Below are 17,373 nucleotides of genomic sequence, written 5' to 3'. Positions count from 1 at the left end.
CTAAGTTCCAGTAACTTTGTTACAAACAAGCCCCCACTTTAGAAAGTTTGACAGTTTGACAGTTCATCCCGGTGTCTTGTTTGGGCAGCCCGTCCTAGGGGGGGTTTGACAGTGGAGGGTCTTATTTTCCCAGTAATTTTACAGCAGGTTAAGAATGTCTCAATCCCTTCCCCCCTTCTCCTGCCTGTCGGGGGGGAAATTTAGTCCGATGTCAGTTTGACAGCTTAAAAAAAAGGAAAGTTCCCTTCAAATGCAGCTTGATTTTTCGTTGCTTTGTTTCTCCTGCACCTCCGGGGAGGCAGACTTCCTTAATTTATGCCTTTCCCGTTTTCAGCCAAATTTCTTATTTTAATGTCCCGTCAATTTCCGATCTTACTCACGGGTGTTGTAGTCAATTTCCAGTTACAGGAAGGAATCGGCGCTCTCCGTTAATGGCGACGCGGCTTCACTCCGCTAGCTGGGTGACGACTCTCAGCACCGCGCTTACCCCGATGCCGCTCAGAAGCCTTTAAAAAGGCTCCTTCACAGTGCCGGGGGGCGCAAAAGGTGCCCACCGAATCTCCTTTGTTCACAGGCTCCGCGCCTGTGATTTTAGGGGTCCCCCGCTTGCCGTAGCGGGTAAGACCCGAACTAGCGAAGCAGTCCTGCCTCGGAGCTTGAGGCTCGGACCGCCATTAAGCGCTGGCGCCGACCGGAAGTCCGAACCACTGACCTTCTGAATGGCAAGCCCTAGGCTCAGTGGTTTAGACCACAGTGCCACCTGCGTCCCAGTTTGTAATGTACTCATCTACAAAAGTCATCCCTACAGCTCTATGGATAACTTCACTAGTTTCCCTCTTCCTTCATTTCTGCAGAAGTTTACAGTTACTCTTGTGTAGGGGGGACGGCGTCCCATTGCTCTGGCTTCTGCTGGTGTGCAATACGTTAGTTGAATCTGGCCTAATATTTTTAGTTCCATAGTAGCAGAAGCACATTCCATTTCATTCCTGCAGTCAGGTGGTGCTGTAAGGGTGTTTAAAACGGAAAATGGCGCCTGCTCAGATATTTACGATACACACATACACATGGTTTAGCAAATCGCTTATCTTTTGCTCTGATATATCAGGAACATAGGCACAGCTTTAAAGCATGGAATGGCCAGCGAGCAAGGTAAGATTGGAAGAATATGTTGAAGGCAAAACACCACAAAGTTAAATATATATTTCATGCAGAGGGGACATTCAGCATGCTGTTCTTACAGTGGCTAACTACATGTCTATGGAAGGCCCAAAAGCAGAACCTAAGAACAACAGAACTGATGATTCCCACAACTGGAATTCAGAAACATATTGCCTCCAGTAAAGTAATGTATCTTTTAGGGAAGCAAAATGGTTATTTAACTAGATTCTGCATTCCCCTCCTCCTGTGTTATTATGCAAACCATTCTGCAGAGTTCTTTTATATAAGCCAGCATGGTGTGATATAATAATGATGATTATTACGATCACTTACAATCTGCCCTTCAGTATGAAAGTTCCAGGGTGCTGTACCATCAATCGTACAATTATTATAAAAAGCTTTAAAAAAAGATAAAAGCACAGAAACAACAGCTATAAACCTAACAAAATCCAGCAGAGTGATACCATGAAACCAAAATAAGTTCTAAAACCTGCAGAGAAATCTGAGGACATTGACAAGCTGGAATGTGTGCAGAGGAGGGCAACCAAAATGATCAAGGGTCTGGAAACCAAGCCTTATGAGGAACGGTTGAGGGAGGTGGCTATGTTTAGCCTGGAAAAGAGGACACCGAGAGGAGATAAGATAGCTATCTTCAAATCTCAAGGATTGTCTCATGGAAGATGGAGCAAGCTTGTTTTCTCCTACTCCAGAGGCTAGGACCTGAACCAATGGATTCAGGAAAAACTTTCTGTCAGTAACAGCTGTTAGACAATGGAACGGGCTCCCTCAGGAGGTTGTGGGTTCTCCTTCCTTGGAGGTTTTTAAGCAGAGGTTGGATGGCCCTTGTGGTGTAGTGGTTAAGAGCAGTGGACTCGTAATCTGGTGAACTGGGTTCGCGTCTCCGCTCCTCCACATGCAGCTGCTGGGTGACCTTGGGCCAGTCACACTTCTCTGAAGTCTCCCAGCCCCACTCACCTCACAGAGTGTTTGTTGTGGGGGAGGAAGGGAAAGGAGAATGTTAGCCTCTTTGAGACTCCTTCGGGTAGTGATAAAGTGGGATATCAAATCCATCTGTCATGGATGCTTGAGATTCCTGCATTGCAGGTGATTGGACTACAAAACTTTTGGGGGTCCCTTCCAACTCTATGATTCTTTGAAAGCACTCTTATACCACTTTAAGAGTCATGGCTTCCCCCAAAGAATGCTGGGAACTGAAGTTTGTTAAGGGTTCTGACGTCACAAGTCCACAGTTCCCAGCACCTTGAACAAACTACAATTCCCAGCATTCTGCAGGGTGGTTAAAGTGGTATAAGAGTGGTTTGGATGTATGGTGTGGATGTGACAGGAGTTTGTGGCAAATCTTTCACTCACTGCACTTTCAAACAGTAAGGGAGAAATGGTGGGGAAAGATAATACTTGCAAGGAAGAATAATTAAAGTCGTTTCAATATTGTTCCAGCGAAAGCTGAAATTGTATAGGGAACTCATATGCGTATTGTAACAATTTTCACGAAGATGACAGAGCTTCTGCGCAGCTAATCAAACTCGTAATCTTGCAAAGAAAACAGCAATGATGAAAATGCATCCCAAATGCTGGCACTCCTAATTTCCAACATGCTATCATCTTCTTAATTTCAAGGAACATCCTGCTTTCTTCTCACAATGTGATAATGAAGGTGGTGATGACTGAATGGAGTAGAAAATATTGCGAACTGTACACTCATTAATTTCCCAGAGACTTGTAATCAGGTTCCTTTTTAACAACTCGCACAACACCTTCTCCCACTGCCTAGAGTGGGGGAGAAAAACCTTTGGGTTCCTTAGCTCGTTGCAGACATGATTTGGCTAGATTGAACATGTGCAGAGGGAACAGCATCATGGTAACAGACTCATACAATGTGTTTCTATGCCTGAAATGAACCATTACACATACCAAACATTCAAATAAGAGATCACCACATCCCACACATCCATGCTACCTGAAAAAGCCAGCATTGCATGCCCACTGGTTTTGGGATCCCCCATTCCAGTAGTGATGTATGGAGGTGAGAGCTGGACCATAAAGAAGGCTGATCGCCGAAGAATTGATGCTTTTGAATTATGGTGCTGGAGGAGACTCTTGAGAGTCCCATGGACTGCAAGAAGATCAAACCTCTCCATTCTGAAGGAAATCAGCCCTGAGTGCTCACTGGAAGGACAGATCCTGAAGCTGAGGCTCCAATACTTTGGCCACCTCGTGAGAAGAGAAGACTCCCTGGAAAAGACCCTGATGTTGGGAAAGATGGAGGGCACAAGGAGAAGGGGACGACAGAGGACGAGATGGTTGGACAGTGTTCTTGAAGCTACAAACATGAGTCTGACCAAACTGCGGGAGGCAGTGGAAGACAGGAGTGCCTGGCGTGCTCTGGTCCATGGGGTCACGAAGAGTCGGACACGACTAAATGACTAAACAACAACAACATGCCTAGCACCTTTTCCTAAAGAATTTTTGGGACTCCCGGCTTACTCCTGAACACTTTCTCTTGGTTCATCCTTATCCTTGCTCCTGCCTTGGCCCTTTGTGTGCTTGACTGCTGACTTTGTCCCCCCAGCTTCTGGTTCTCAGCCCCTGGCTCACTTCAGTGTGCAGCCAATCGCTCAACCCCAACACTGATCTGAGCACAGAAGCTCCTGCAGAAGCACATAGGATGAACTCCCCAAACAATGTGCTTCAGCTATTAGAAATTTAAGAAATATGGATGTTGATGTATTGATACTCTAGGCCAGGAAAGGGGAACCTATTTCAGCCTGAGAGCCAGGTTTCCTTCTGGGCAACCTTCCAGGGACCAGATGCCAAAGTAAATGGCATTCTGTCTGATAGTCACTGCCATGCCCCTTCTAAGATGATACAATAACCTTATCATTGTACAATCATGTGATAATAAGGGATAGATTGTACAATTAATGGACATCTGCATGTGCTTCCTTTCAGCGAGAGCTACAAATATATAGGCAAATATATTCTTTTGGAGTGACTAAGTTGTGTTTTCCATGAAGTTCCCATGACACACCATTGTACATAACAGAACTTTCACACCATTCGCTTGAAACATAAATGTGTTTCAGTTTTCCGACATGCTTAGCTTTGGCTAAGCATGTTTTCCCTTTCATGCTGACTGAGCAACTCAAAGACAGTGGAGACAGGGGCCCTGCAGGGACCCTGCTGCAGAAACAGTCAAAGGTCTTTGACCCCAGATCACTTCACCACTGGTTGTAGAGCTCTGGGACTTGACCCCATTCCTGTTGGGTGAAAAGGTTTCTGCAAACATTCCCGAGAATTTGGACTGGGATAAAGATATACAGTTACTGATTATCCTCCTTACAGATGATGACCATCTCTTTTCCTTCCAAGTGAGACTCGGCAGACCAGTTTGCCATTTTTAATGTTTATCTTGGCAAGAGAACATTTTTTTTTTTTAAAGAAGGAAGTGGAGCCCAACTACACTGAGTGACAAAACTTCCACTTCCCCAGGCAATTAGGGTGAAACAGCTGGCCTTCACTAATTTTGTCCATGACTAATTCAGAAGGAATTTGACCCAAAGGAGCTGGGGAGTCTTAGCTAGGGGAGGGTGGAAATGATTTGAAAAAAGAATTGCGTGTCCTGTCTGCTGCAGATTTGGTCCAATGCCAATTTCAGGACAACTTGGATGATGAGGGGTTTTTATTAGATCACGTACAAGGAGGAAAATAACAAGAAAGTGTTTCATAAATCGGAGGCAGGATTTGCCGTGGGTCCTCTGAGCCCCCTGGGCCTAGGATGGTAGGGTTTGTGGACTGTTGTCCTCATTTGTGAGAGGCTGTGAGGTATCTGCACTACAAATTTAAATCTGTTTCAAACCTGGTTTAAGATATGTGGTGGCGTAATAGCTAAGCTCATCTCCACAGACTTTGGTTCCTTCAAGGCCCGGGAGAGGAGCACCCCCTCAAAAATCTGTGCCCAGTCCCACAGCCTCTCTGGTGTGGAATTTGCAATGTCCCAAGCACAGCGGAATGATGAGGAGTACGTGCCACATACTCTATATTACTTTATTTACACTTCAAAGCTGGTAGATTACAGAAAAACATCTTGCCTCTGCCGGAGCAGAGAAAGCATCCTCTCTCCTCTAAAGCACGGAGAGAACACTGTGAAAAACAGGAAACCAGTGTACGTCACATCCAGTCTCCTTTCCCGTAAGAAACTCCAACAGCAACTCTGACTGGAATGTAAACATTGCCTCGTGACAAGCACTTCGCTGCACAGTGAAGAGAGCAGAAACCAACATCTGGCACCCCCCCCCATGCTACACCCCTGAACTAAAGCACAACCTTTGCCTTTCCATTACAATTCCAAACCATCTTGCAGAGCAGTGTAACCATTTAAACTGCAGACATGGAACAGGAACCTCTATTAAAGAGGAGGATTGTGGCTTGATTGTTTTCCCCATTCTCTGACAGCCCTCCTTGCTTATTTCTCACAATTACACCCGACAGCCTCAATCCAGCAGATGACATCATTGCTCTTGCTTGTGTGGTTGGAAATGTTCTAGAGCTGCACTCCTTCTCTACTGTGCCACTTTATCTTTTGAGATTGAGTGTAATGATCTCTGGCAGGCAAGCAAGCCTCAATAAGAATTAATGACTCTCCGGCAATTTTATGTATGTTTATTTACAAAAAGACACATCCAGAACCCGGCTTCTCACCTGCTCGCATTTACGTCTGTTGGTCTGTCTGAAGTTTTGCCTTTCCCACAGCAGGAAGGACACCAGACTCCTGCCTTTCCCCTCTTGCCCTTCCGCTGCCTTCTGATTTTATCCAAACACCTAGAACGGGGACTAAAAGGTTGACCTCCCCCCTATTCCCCACTGACTTGACACAGACTCAGACCTCTGCTTATCCGCTGGTTGCCTAGCAATGCTCTGGCTGCTTTCCAACTCCTCCTCCTCTTGGGAGCTAATAGAGTCTTCCCTGGGAAGGGGGGTCGAGCTGCCCTCTCCCAATGCTGTCAGCCAGTTCTCATCTGCAGAGTCGGACCCTTGTTCACTTAGTTCAGTCTCTGAGTCTAACTCATCCCCTGCACTCTGGGAGGCCACGTTCCTGACATTGAGGTGCTCAGGACGGAGGAAGGAAGCAGGGAGGAAAAAGTCATGTGATCCTACCTGGACCCTGAGATCATCTCAGACATCCCCACTCCATCAATGAGGTACACCCTGGAAAGCTAAGCACTTTCTGAACTGTGTAAATGCATAGGGCATGAACCACTCAAGTGTGAACGCAGTGCCTGCATGCAGATTAAGAGCTATCTCCTGCCTTGACTGACAAGCAGACTGCTGAGCCATTAAGTGGGGATCATGGGGTCCGTGCACTCCAAGCCTTCCTTCTCAAGATACCAGGAGATTTGAATTTCAAGGTTGAGCAACCTACTGTATACTGAGTGAAGAGACAAGAGAGGACTGTGCAGGGGCAGAGGGTGAGGATGGGGACAATTTTTAACCTGCAGGTGATGCTGGTGAATCTTCTGCCTTTGAATTCATTTGTGTAACAGACCTCCCTGCTAGATAATCTGGGACATTTAAGAGGCCTGAGATTCACAAGTTTCATTGTTCGATTTTACACATCCCCATCATTAACAAAAACAAACAAACCACAAATATAACTTCTGCTGGCTTCCAGCTCTATACCTGAACTCTTCATTCACTTCCCCATTAAAAAAGAAATTGCATAATGGTTATAGACACCATAATATGGAATGAACCAGAAAACCCAGAATTTTGACACTTTGCCTTACCTAAGCACTCGGCAAAGGGCATGTTGTTGCTCTTCCTACATTGTGTAGGCCTAGTAGTAATTTGTGTAGACAACTCATTTTTGATGGAGGCTAGGTTTGAATCACACCAATATGAATCAGCCCACTTAACACATGAAGAATCCTTCTTGATGATAATAACTTATTTTCTAATAGTTTGTGTAAACTACTCATTTTCGCACACAAGGGTGACTGGAGCTTTGTGATTTTCCCTTCTTCAATGACAAAGTGCCTGCATTTGAATAAATGACCTCAAATACAGGAGCATAATAGCCTTACGGCACAGACAATATCTAGTGTGTTGAACTGTGCATACCACTCTTCTACTTTCCCCAGCCAACTTTTTAAGGTTGTGGCTGAGTTTTGTGCTATCAATTCAAGCATGGTAGGATGGGTAAAGGTAAAGGTAAAGGTACCCCTGCCCATACGGGCCAGTCTTGACAGACTCTGGGGTTGTGCGCCCATCTCACTCAAGAGGCCAGGGGCCAGCGCTGTCCGGAGACACTTCCAGGTCACGTGGCCAGCGTGACATCGCTGCTCTGGCGAGCCAGAGCCGCACACGGAAACGCCGTTTACCTTCCCGCTGGTAAGCGGTCCCTATTTATCTACTTGCACCCGGAGGTGCTTTCGAACTGCTAGGTTGGCAGGCGCTGGGACCGAGCAGCGGGAGCGCACCCCGCCGCAGGGATTCGAACTGCTGACCTTTCGATCGGCAAGTCCTAGGCGCTGAGGCTTTAACCCACAGCGCCACCTGCGTCCCTTGGTAGGATGGGAGGGGGGCAGAAAACAGAAGAGCCTCTAGCTCAGCCTTTCTCAACCTGTGGATCCCCAGATGTTGTTGAACTACAACTCCCATCACCCCTAGTTAGCAAGGCCAGAGCTCAGGGATGATGGGAGTTGTATTCCAACAACATCTGGGGACCCACAGGTTGAGAACCGCTGCCTAGCTAAACCATACCACAAATATGCCGGAACAGAGCTCCAAACTCTCCAAAAATGCACCACACCATGGATGGTGCGACAGATGACTGGATACACAACAGGAATGCTTCTTCCATCCTTATTATGGGAAGCAACTGGGATACCTCTTCCATCCTTCTGCTTTGTCTTCCTTTGACAGAGGGTGGCCACATGTGCTACTTAAAGTCTGGTTTAAAGATACAGGGGTCGCCAAACGTTTGGGGCCCATGGGTGTACTTGGAATAATATTATTTAATAGCTCTTGATTTCTTGTACTTATCTCATGGAATCTCAGAGAGCTGGAAGGGACCCTGAGGATCATCAAGTCCAACCCCCTGCAATGCAGGAATATGAAACTGTCCCTTACGAGGATCAAACCTGCAACCTTGACATTGTCAGCAACATGCTTTAACCAACTGAGGTATCTCAGCTTTTTCTCCAAGGAGCTCAAGGTGGCATTTACGGCTCCCTTCAGGGACAATTTCTGGTGCAGGAGGGAAAGGCTGGGGCACACACTCCACATTCACATACCCATTGTGGTCTCAATCTGGCTCACTCTCTGGAGATCCTAGCTAAAAAGAGAGAGAGAGCTGTGTGGAGCACACATTTAACACAATTCAATATTTCTTAATCGGTAGGCATATTTGTTCCACTTGGGCATTTAGCTTTCAAGTAACTGACTCAATTTCTCATATCATTTTCATGAGCAGGGGAGAAAGCAAACCACAGCCTAGCATATTCTAATGAAGTCGCACAGGAGTTTTGGTTTAAAAAAAATTATAATAATTTAGGTGGCTTTTTGTGAATCTCATTTCCTTATGCTTTAGCAATTCCGAAAATGTCCATTCAAAGCAGGCCCCAGTAACCACGAAAACTAGATAATTATCTCAGGAAATGCAAGATGAACTTTTCAGAATGTGAGCAAAAGGACATCAAAAGTCAATGGTTCATGAGCTGCCGAGCCCATTCTGCACAGAAAAACCTAGTGTTCCAGACATTGCCTTATGCATGCTTGTTATTGTTTATCTCCAGTTATTTTAGAAAAAGAAAGAATATCCTCTCATGCATGATCACCTCCTGTTTTTTTCTTTAGCTTGCATACAGACCTACCCCTTTCTTAAATCATTTCCAGGGAGAGGATTTGGGGCACATCAGGCATGCTAATTCAGTATGCTTGGAATTCCCTGAATTTTAATTCAGAATGTCTGGAACCCCACAGCAGGTGATTACGATTCTGTTGATATTTATCCAGAGCACAAACGGCATAGCCCACAATGGTGTCATGCAGGGTTGGGGAACCTTTTTGGGACTGCTGACAGCCATTACTACAGTAGAAGGCATTGTTGGGTGGGGCCAGAACCACATACAATCACACAACACCCCCTTGACATATGCACAGACACACAATCCCGGACACACGGGATTTCAGTAACTCCATGTGTGTGTCACAAAGTGCCGTAGAGTTTATCAAGCAACGACAGCTCTGAAATACCCTTTACTTGTTCAGCTTGTGCAAAGGTGGGGAGGGAGGACTCAGTAACCTTGCAAAAAAAGAACCCCAACAGAAAACAAAAGTTCAATATGCACCTCAGCTGCAAGTGACTATCCAAAATCCTCAAACTTCAAAATGTGATGGCATCCTGAAAATGGTATATATGCAACTGCGAGATGCATCAGAGCTTCTTACATATTTTCAAGGAACACATTTGATCCTCTTACAAAGGTAAGAGCTGCTTTATTTATTTTTCATTTATTGGGTAAAGGTAAAGGGATCCCTGACCATTAGGTCCAGTCGTGACCGACTCTGGGGTTGTGGCGCTCATCTCACTTTATTGGCCGAGAGAGCCGGCGTACAGCTTCGGGGTCATGTGGCCAGCAGGACTAAGCCACTTCTGGCGAACCAGAGCAACGCACGGAAATGCCGTTTACCTTCCCGCCAGAGTGGTACCTATTTATCTACTTGCACTTTGACGTGCTTTCGAACTGCTAGGTTGGCAGGAGCAGGGACCGAGCAACGGGAGCTCACCCCATCGCGGTGATTCGAACCGCCAACCTTCTGATCGGCAAGTCCTAGGCTCTGTGGTTTAACCCACAGTGCCACCCACGTCCCACCTTTTTCATTTATATCCCACCTTTATTCCAAGGCACTCAAGATGGTGTACTTGGTTTTCCTTCTTCCCATTTGATCCTCACAACAACCTTGTGAGGTAGGTCAGGCTGAGAAACACTGGCTGGCCTTAAGTCACCTATGCTTTGCAGGGCATCAAAGCCCTTCCCCTTCTGCTGTTCCCCACCAATGAGCTCATGGGCAGGAGGGGACCCTGAGGGCCAATCTAACTGTGGTCCTGTTTGGCCTACAGGGGTACTGCATGCTTTGAAGTGCAGGAGCTTATTGTGACAGCTCCCGTAGCCAAGCCCTATACATGCACACCAAAGAGCAGCAGTAAGTAGCTTAATATCCAGTTTATTAGGATCAGCATGGCTGCAACCCTGTGCATAGTTTCCTGGGAATAAACTCCATTCAACTCAACAGCCCTTAGTTCTGACACAATAGTATCAACTTTTAGAAAATACTGAGCTTTAACGAAAGATTTTCAGCCAGTTAAAAAGCAACCTTTCACTTTGAATTAGAATTGTGAACAGCATTGCAATGAAGTGTTTTCTTTTAAAGGGCTAGTGTGAAGTGGGGACCTCATCAAAGAAAAGGAAAGAAGTATCTAGCCTTGCATAATTTCCCCCCACATTCTCTGACTTTTCATATGCTAATCTGTTACAAGCAAGCACAAAAGCCTTACTATCATCTCACTCACTTCCCACGGACTTTTAATTACCCTGATGTTCCTAGTCTCTAGTCCATTTGCCCCACTATACCACAGAATATGGGACAAAACCATAGGAAGAAACCTGTTGTACTTGGTGACTTTCTTTCAGGCACTCCTCATATCACTTCTGGCACATTTTATATCTATATAAGGGATGGGACGACAACTTCCATAATTTCTGAACACTGGCCATTCTGGGCAGGGGCTGGTGGGAACTGGAGTCCCTCCATCAGGAAGGCCACAGGGTCCCCAGTCCTGATCTACATTAACTAATCTAAAACGTCCTTAACTGTCAAAGTCGCATAAAACTGAACTCTGACTCCTCACAACTGTTGCCAAACTATCACCCCCAGGATTCTCTGAGGGAAACTATGACTGGTTTCAAAATAGTCCAGATTTTTAGAGTATTTTTGCCGGATGCTTCATGAAACATCCTTGGGGACAGGTTTATCTCCAGATAAGATATTTAGGATTGGGTTATTGAATGAAAAGGCATTAAAATAAAAAGGTTTGAATGTGTACCATTCACTCCACAAGTCTGTTCCTTCTTCAAACGGGTGCCTCGTCGTTTCCGCAAAGCTTTCTGAAAGACATTTGCCTTGTAGACTATATGGGCGTAAGGGCCTTCTCCTGACTGATATTTCTTCACCGGTTCAATGAAGTAATCTCCATCAGGCAGCTGGAAGTATCCAGCCTGAGAAGGGGGGAGAGAGAGAGAGAGAGAGAGAGAGAGAGAGAGAGAGAGAGAATACATAGAACCATTACATTACATTATTTATTATCCACCCTTCACCGAAAGCTCCCAACGATGTGAAAATACAATACTGTCTTTTGCAAGTCTCTCTTGATTTTTCCACCTTTTGTTTCACGTAGAAAGGTGGGTGGGAATTTTGGCAACTAGACAGAGGAGAAAGCATAACCTGACCTTGTGGAGCAAACTTCACTTGGGTTAAAACAAAAAAAGTTGCCTAGCAACTGGAAAGAGTTTCTGAGGGGTGTGGTGACACGGCCACCTCTGCCCCAAAACACATAGTGTCATCAGTGAAAAAGGTGAGTAAGGCGGTGAGCCCCTGCTCAAGCCCCCACTTTTGGACAAAGAAGATATTCTGTGAACGAAAAAGAACTTCCATCTTGGCTCTAGGTGGATTAGCAGGATTTCTGATGTTCAATCTTTGGGGCTGTATTCTCATATAAATATTGCACTTCATTGCAAATCTAAGTTGGAGTGTACCTGTGCGATAGTTTACTCATTTAGCAAGGATATAACACATTATTTTCCATACCCTTTATGGCTGGGGTAGCCAGTGTAATGAACTATCACTCCAATCACCCTTAACCATTCACCATGCTAGCTGGTGCTGATAGCAGATGTAGTCCAAAAGATCTGTGCTAACCCCAATATATTATGGTGTATTAGTGCTGAGCTGCCTTATTAATTACCCTTTTGCTGCCTGAATCATTCACCATTCAGTCAAAATTTTGCACACCACCTACAGGAAGACGTATGGTATTTGATGTGAAGGCAAAGTAAGAACAAAATGTGGATATTTTTTTTCCAAAATCACCAGCTTTTTGACGTGTGAAGCAATTCTAACATATCACTGACAGATGTCAAGATGGACCAAATACACTGAACCAACAGCAGTTAAAACACCATGTGTGAATTGTTTCTTATGTCATTTATGTTGAATCATAACTAGCTTTACCTCCCTGCCCCTAGATTTTATCTGACGAATTTCACCTTTTTTTACCCGTATTTGCATGACTCTAAGATTTAAAAAACCAACAATTGCACTTCTTCCAATCTTATCAACCATTCCTAGGCTAGGATGAGTCACAGCAGTCGGCAAGACTCTCCTGTTCCAGGCCCATGTTGGACGGTTTTCTATAAAAACATCAGGGAAATCACTTTTCCACTAGTCTGTTGACATGCTACAGTCCCCCCCCCAACCCAATCCAGCCCCAACCCTTGAATAAAGACATTAAGACGCAAAAGGGCAATTCAATTCTTCCTAAGCACATTAAAGTAATAAAAATGCATGACACAGCTTTCAAAATGCCAGCTGCTATTGTTGCCCTGATTGTCTAGAGTTCAGCTGGAGTTCTTTTCAGGGGGAGCTGGACTAGGCTGGGCTTGGGGGCAGTTCCACTCTCCCAGCATGCAGAACATCTCGCATTTTCATCCTGGCAAAAGTCGCCCAGCTGCAGGGAGAAAATGTGCATCTAGCAAATCATGCCTCTTTATGATCTGGTAAAGCAATGTGGGAAACTGTGTGGCAGAGCATATTAAAATGTGCAGATGCCAATTTACAAAGAATGATGATGATTTAAATGGAGATATTCTATATCTCACCATGGTGGGACCAGCTGTGTGTGTGTCACTTCTAGGCTAGAGGTAGAAGTGTGTGTCGGGCACAATGCCCGGACACGATGCTGTTGCATGGGGCATCTGGGCATCGCCTGGCAGCTTGGCTCCTGTGGCTGGTGGCGGCTCCTCCTCCTCTTCCTACCACTACCGCAGGCCAAGGGCTGCTTCCCCTCCATGGCAGGAGGAAGAGGAGGAGCTACCACATTCCCAGCTCGTGCAACCGCAGTGAGCCACTGTGGCCACACTTCTGGAAGCACATTTCTGACACCAGCTTCCTGAAGTACACTGGCACTGGCAGCCTAGCAGGTCTGCCGGCAGCTTGGCAGGCCTGGCGCCAGTAGACTGGCAGGCATTGTAGCAGTGGCAACACAAGCTGCCCATCAATTTTAGGGGGGCTGAAGTCACCTCAATCCCTATGAGTTGCGGCCCCTGTGTGTGCGTGTATCTGGAACCACTGCAAGTGCTTCTTTGTCACTAAAGACTTAACTATGAGGCATGTGTCTTCCTTGGCTGGGGGAGGGGCAGGGTACCCATCCCTATCCCTTGCGGCTGGTTTCCCCCACTTAAATGCTCCACCAGGTTATTACTGTCTTTCCCATTGTTCTCTGAAACCAGAAGCAAATCCATCTGGAGGGTAATGCAGGGGTTTGTTTGCAGAGGAGAATCAGCAGGCACAGAAAAGGTGAATTGCACTCAAAGATACTGCACCCTGTATTTGAACTATTCCTGCACACATGGGATTGTAAACATCTGTTTGCTAAGTTGTTCTGCCCTGTGTTAGGCAGGAAAAAACCACTTACCGTATAGCCAGTGTTAGCAGCTACCTATCCTTTCCCTTTTTGTGTACCAATTGCCTACCCCCACCTCCCCGGCTCACCAAAGTTGTTTGTACAATTTGTGCAGACACGTTCCCACTTCACTGAGACATCTGTTGACTCTGCGTATGGTTCTTATGATGTATTCATTAGCTACTGTACTGTCCTCCAGGATCTCTACAGCCTGAAATGTGAGAGTTGGCATGGAACGGATGAGCGTTTTAATTATTTGCCTACTCAAGCATTTACTTACCCTGCTACTTCAGGGCAGACTGTACTGCAGACATTTCCTTGACTTTACAAAGCAACCATCACGTTGCATTTTTACAGGTTGTTATGACTCTGTACAACTTGTCCTCTTATTAAAAATTAAGAACCTCAGAACATAATAAAACTAAAAAAGGAAGAAGTTGCAGGTTTGATTGACATGGCAAGCTTGGCAGAATCCAAAACAGCAAGGGAAAAGGAGAAACGGAAACAACCACTGATTAATTTTTCAAGCTTTTTTTTTGAAGTGAAAGAAGTATGCAAGTTATATCATCCAACATGGAGTTAATTCCCATATTTTCAGCTCAAAAGCAGCTGGAACTTCTGGGAGGCTACTGGGAAAGTGGACTCACCATCAATGTCTGGTCCAGCATTTCCCTTTTGCTGCTGCCAGTCTCCTCTTGAGGAGAGGTGGGGGAGCTGATAGTTAATCATCTAGGCTGGTAAGAAGACCCCTCTCCTCTGAACTGTATTTTAAACAGGCAGCTGAGTCTCCATGGGGCCCAGTAAGACCAGCTGAAACCTTGTGGTCTGTAAACTTTCATTTTACTGTGGGCTTACTCATTTAAGCCTATAGATTATTTGTTGCAGTGTTCTATTCTGTTCTGTGTTTTGCTTTTCAGTAATAGCCACTTTGGGTATAGCTCACCATGGGAAAGTGGCTTCTATCAAAAACACTGTCGGGAGGTGCTTCTAGCTAGATCATTGGGGGGGGGGGCAATCAAGGGTCATATTCCTTCAGAGATAATCAATCTGGGGGCTGCTTGCCAGTGATGGGTGGAGCCAGAGACAAAAGTGTCCTGGATTAACGCATCTAAATGATCAGATTATAATTTCATTTATCAAATTTATATCCCATCCTTCCTCCCCAAGGAGCCAAGGGTGGCAAGAATAAAGACACATACATGCCCCAGCTCAGTTTTCACCATGTGTCGGGGTGGGAGTCAGGAGAAGGTCAGCAATAAATCACACTGCATCAGGGAAGTTAACTCCCTCCTCTCCTGCTTCCACTTCTAATTCTGGTTCCTGGCTTCTATCTGCCACACACAAACATTTCTTACTAAACCCTGTTACCTCTTCTGCTTCTGACATCTCCTCCCCACAGTTTGCTCCCTCTTCTCCCTTTTACTGCTCATCATTGTCCCACCACCCTGGGGGTTCCCCACTGGTGCCTCCCTTCACTCCTCTGTATCCAGCCTGTCCATGACATCACAGCCATCTCAGATTAGAATCTCATTTGTTTGTTTGCTTTTGTTTATTGAGATATGGCTGTATGTGATATCATATCATAAAATATCAAGGCCAGGTGAGGCCAGGGACCATGTGCAGTCCCCAGGCTGCCCACCTGTGTCCTAGATCCATCCTTGTTACTAGATACTCAAGTGATGGATGTGCCATTCATCTCCTCATAGAAAGAAGCAGCCTTTGCTTTGCAATGTTTTGATCACCTGTAGACTACTGCAGTGCATTGGGTGTGGGGCTGCCTTTGAAAACAGTCTGGAAACCTCAGTAAGACTTTCTGGGTTTCTTGAGGGGGCCCAATGCACCTAAAGTTAAGTCCCACTGATTTCAACTGGAAAGCAAGTACTTAAGTCTCTTTAAGGACTTGACAGCACTTAAAGTTGGCAAAGTCAGGGCCACTGTCCTCTTCCCACCTCTAAGAATATTTATTTTCACAAAAGGAAAAGGAAAACAGCCAAAGTGCCCCATGATTCCATTTGCCTCCCCCCCCTCTTACTGTTCCTTTGTGCATGTGTCCTGCTAATTAATATGTATAGATGTGCACTTAGAAGTCATTAGTGTAATTTAAATAGAAATAAAATCTCATCCTAGCAGGGAAGATTGTGTCTGCTGCCTAGATGTGAACTGCTGATGGGCAACTTCCAGGCCCTTGGTCTCCCTTCTTACAACTCTTTATCTTTAAACAGGACTGACTGGGCAGCCCTTCGAACAGAGAACTATCCTCTGTAAACTAAGCCATTTTAGCCATAGTGCAGAAGGAGTTGCCTGGATGGCTACAGGGTGGTTTCTGATTCCTTCTACACTTGCTCAGTCTCAGTTGACATAACTGGTACACTCTTAAGGGATGCAAATTTTGGGGCATTTAATTAGATTTCTGCAAAGAAGCACCGTTTGCATTTTCTGCCTCAGTTGCCAAAAAAAATAGTCTTGGGTGACAAGTAAATTTAGGGAGGAAGAAATCTTTCTCTGTCGCTATCCATCATCCTGCCAGCCACAAATTTAATCGCTGGGCTTGTGAGAAAAGGGTTTGTTTCTGACTTTATGATTGCAGTTTGCTCCATTTCCCAGGTGCTGGAAAGAAACAGCTGCACAATCTGCTGCGCTTTCCATAAGAATGTTATGGGCACACTGACAGCACCAGGCTGGAGCTACATACAGCTTGCCTCTTCTCCTGATTATCACCAAGGAGGAAAAAGGGAGGCGAGCCGGTATATGAAACCAATAACTTCACAAACTGCAGAGCCTGCTTTTTCCAGAAGGGCCAGCTGCAGAGTTTGAGAAGAGATCACTCAGCATTAAAGGAAACACTGTACAGCACATTATGTTGTGCACGTTGTACCCTAACACTTCGGGCCATACTAGATGTGATGTTAATTGCATGAATGAAATTAATGAGCATGCTTTTTATTCCATAAATAGCAGCCAGGGAAGGCCTGGTCAGCCCGGGACTCATCGGTGGTGCGGAGAGGACTTGATGATAACCAAAAGTCCTGTAGTTCACTGGTAAAGCATCTGTTTGGCATCCATAAGGTCCCAGATTCAATCCCCAGTATCTCCAGGTAAGGCTGGGAAAATCCTCTGTCCAAAATCCTGATCAGTAAAAATATTGAACTAGATGGACCAAAGTTGGTATGAGCACATTCCCAGGTTTCCTATATTCCAGAGTGGTGAGAACGTACAGAGGCAGCATTTACCTGAGATTTCTGAAGGAAGAGATCAGCTTATGGTGTTTCCTCCATAGGTGGAAGCACAGCTTTGTTATCACAAAATCCCAGAACCCAGCACAGGTACACTGTTCTAAGCCCACCCAGCCCAAGGAGGACAATAGCTCAGACAGTCACACCACTGGTCCCTCTAGCACAGTTTTGTCCACACGGATTGGAAGCAGCTCTCCAGGTGTGATGGCCTGGGGATCCGAT

General features: G+C 45.5%; 1 protein-coding gene across 1 annotated transcript in view; it reads right to left on the bottom strand.

Annotated features, from left to right (window-relative positions):
- The window catches only part of ADAMTS12 (ADAM metallopeptidase with thrombospondin type 1 motif 12), a 122,969-nt gene that overhangs the window by 73,493 nt on the left and 32,103 nt on the right, over positions 1-17,373 (bottom strand). Inside the window, exon 3 of the mRNA XM_079994679.1 lies at positions 11,285-11,456. Coding sequence (XP_079850805.1) covers positions 11,285-11,456 — 172 coding nt within the window. The remainder of the gene's footprint in view (positions 1-11,284; positions 11,457-17,373) is intronic.

Source organism: Podarcis cretensis (assembly GCF_951804945.1).
Source record: "Podarcis cretensis genome assembly, chromosome: 11".
Classification (NCBI taxonomy): Eukaryota; Metazoa; Chordata; class Lepidosauria; order Squamata; family Lacertidae; genus Podarcis; species Podarcis cretensis.
This window is presented reverse-complemented; position numbering and strand designations above follow the sequence as displayed.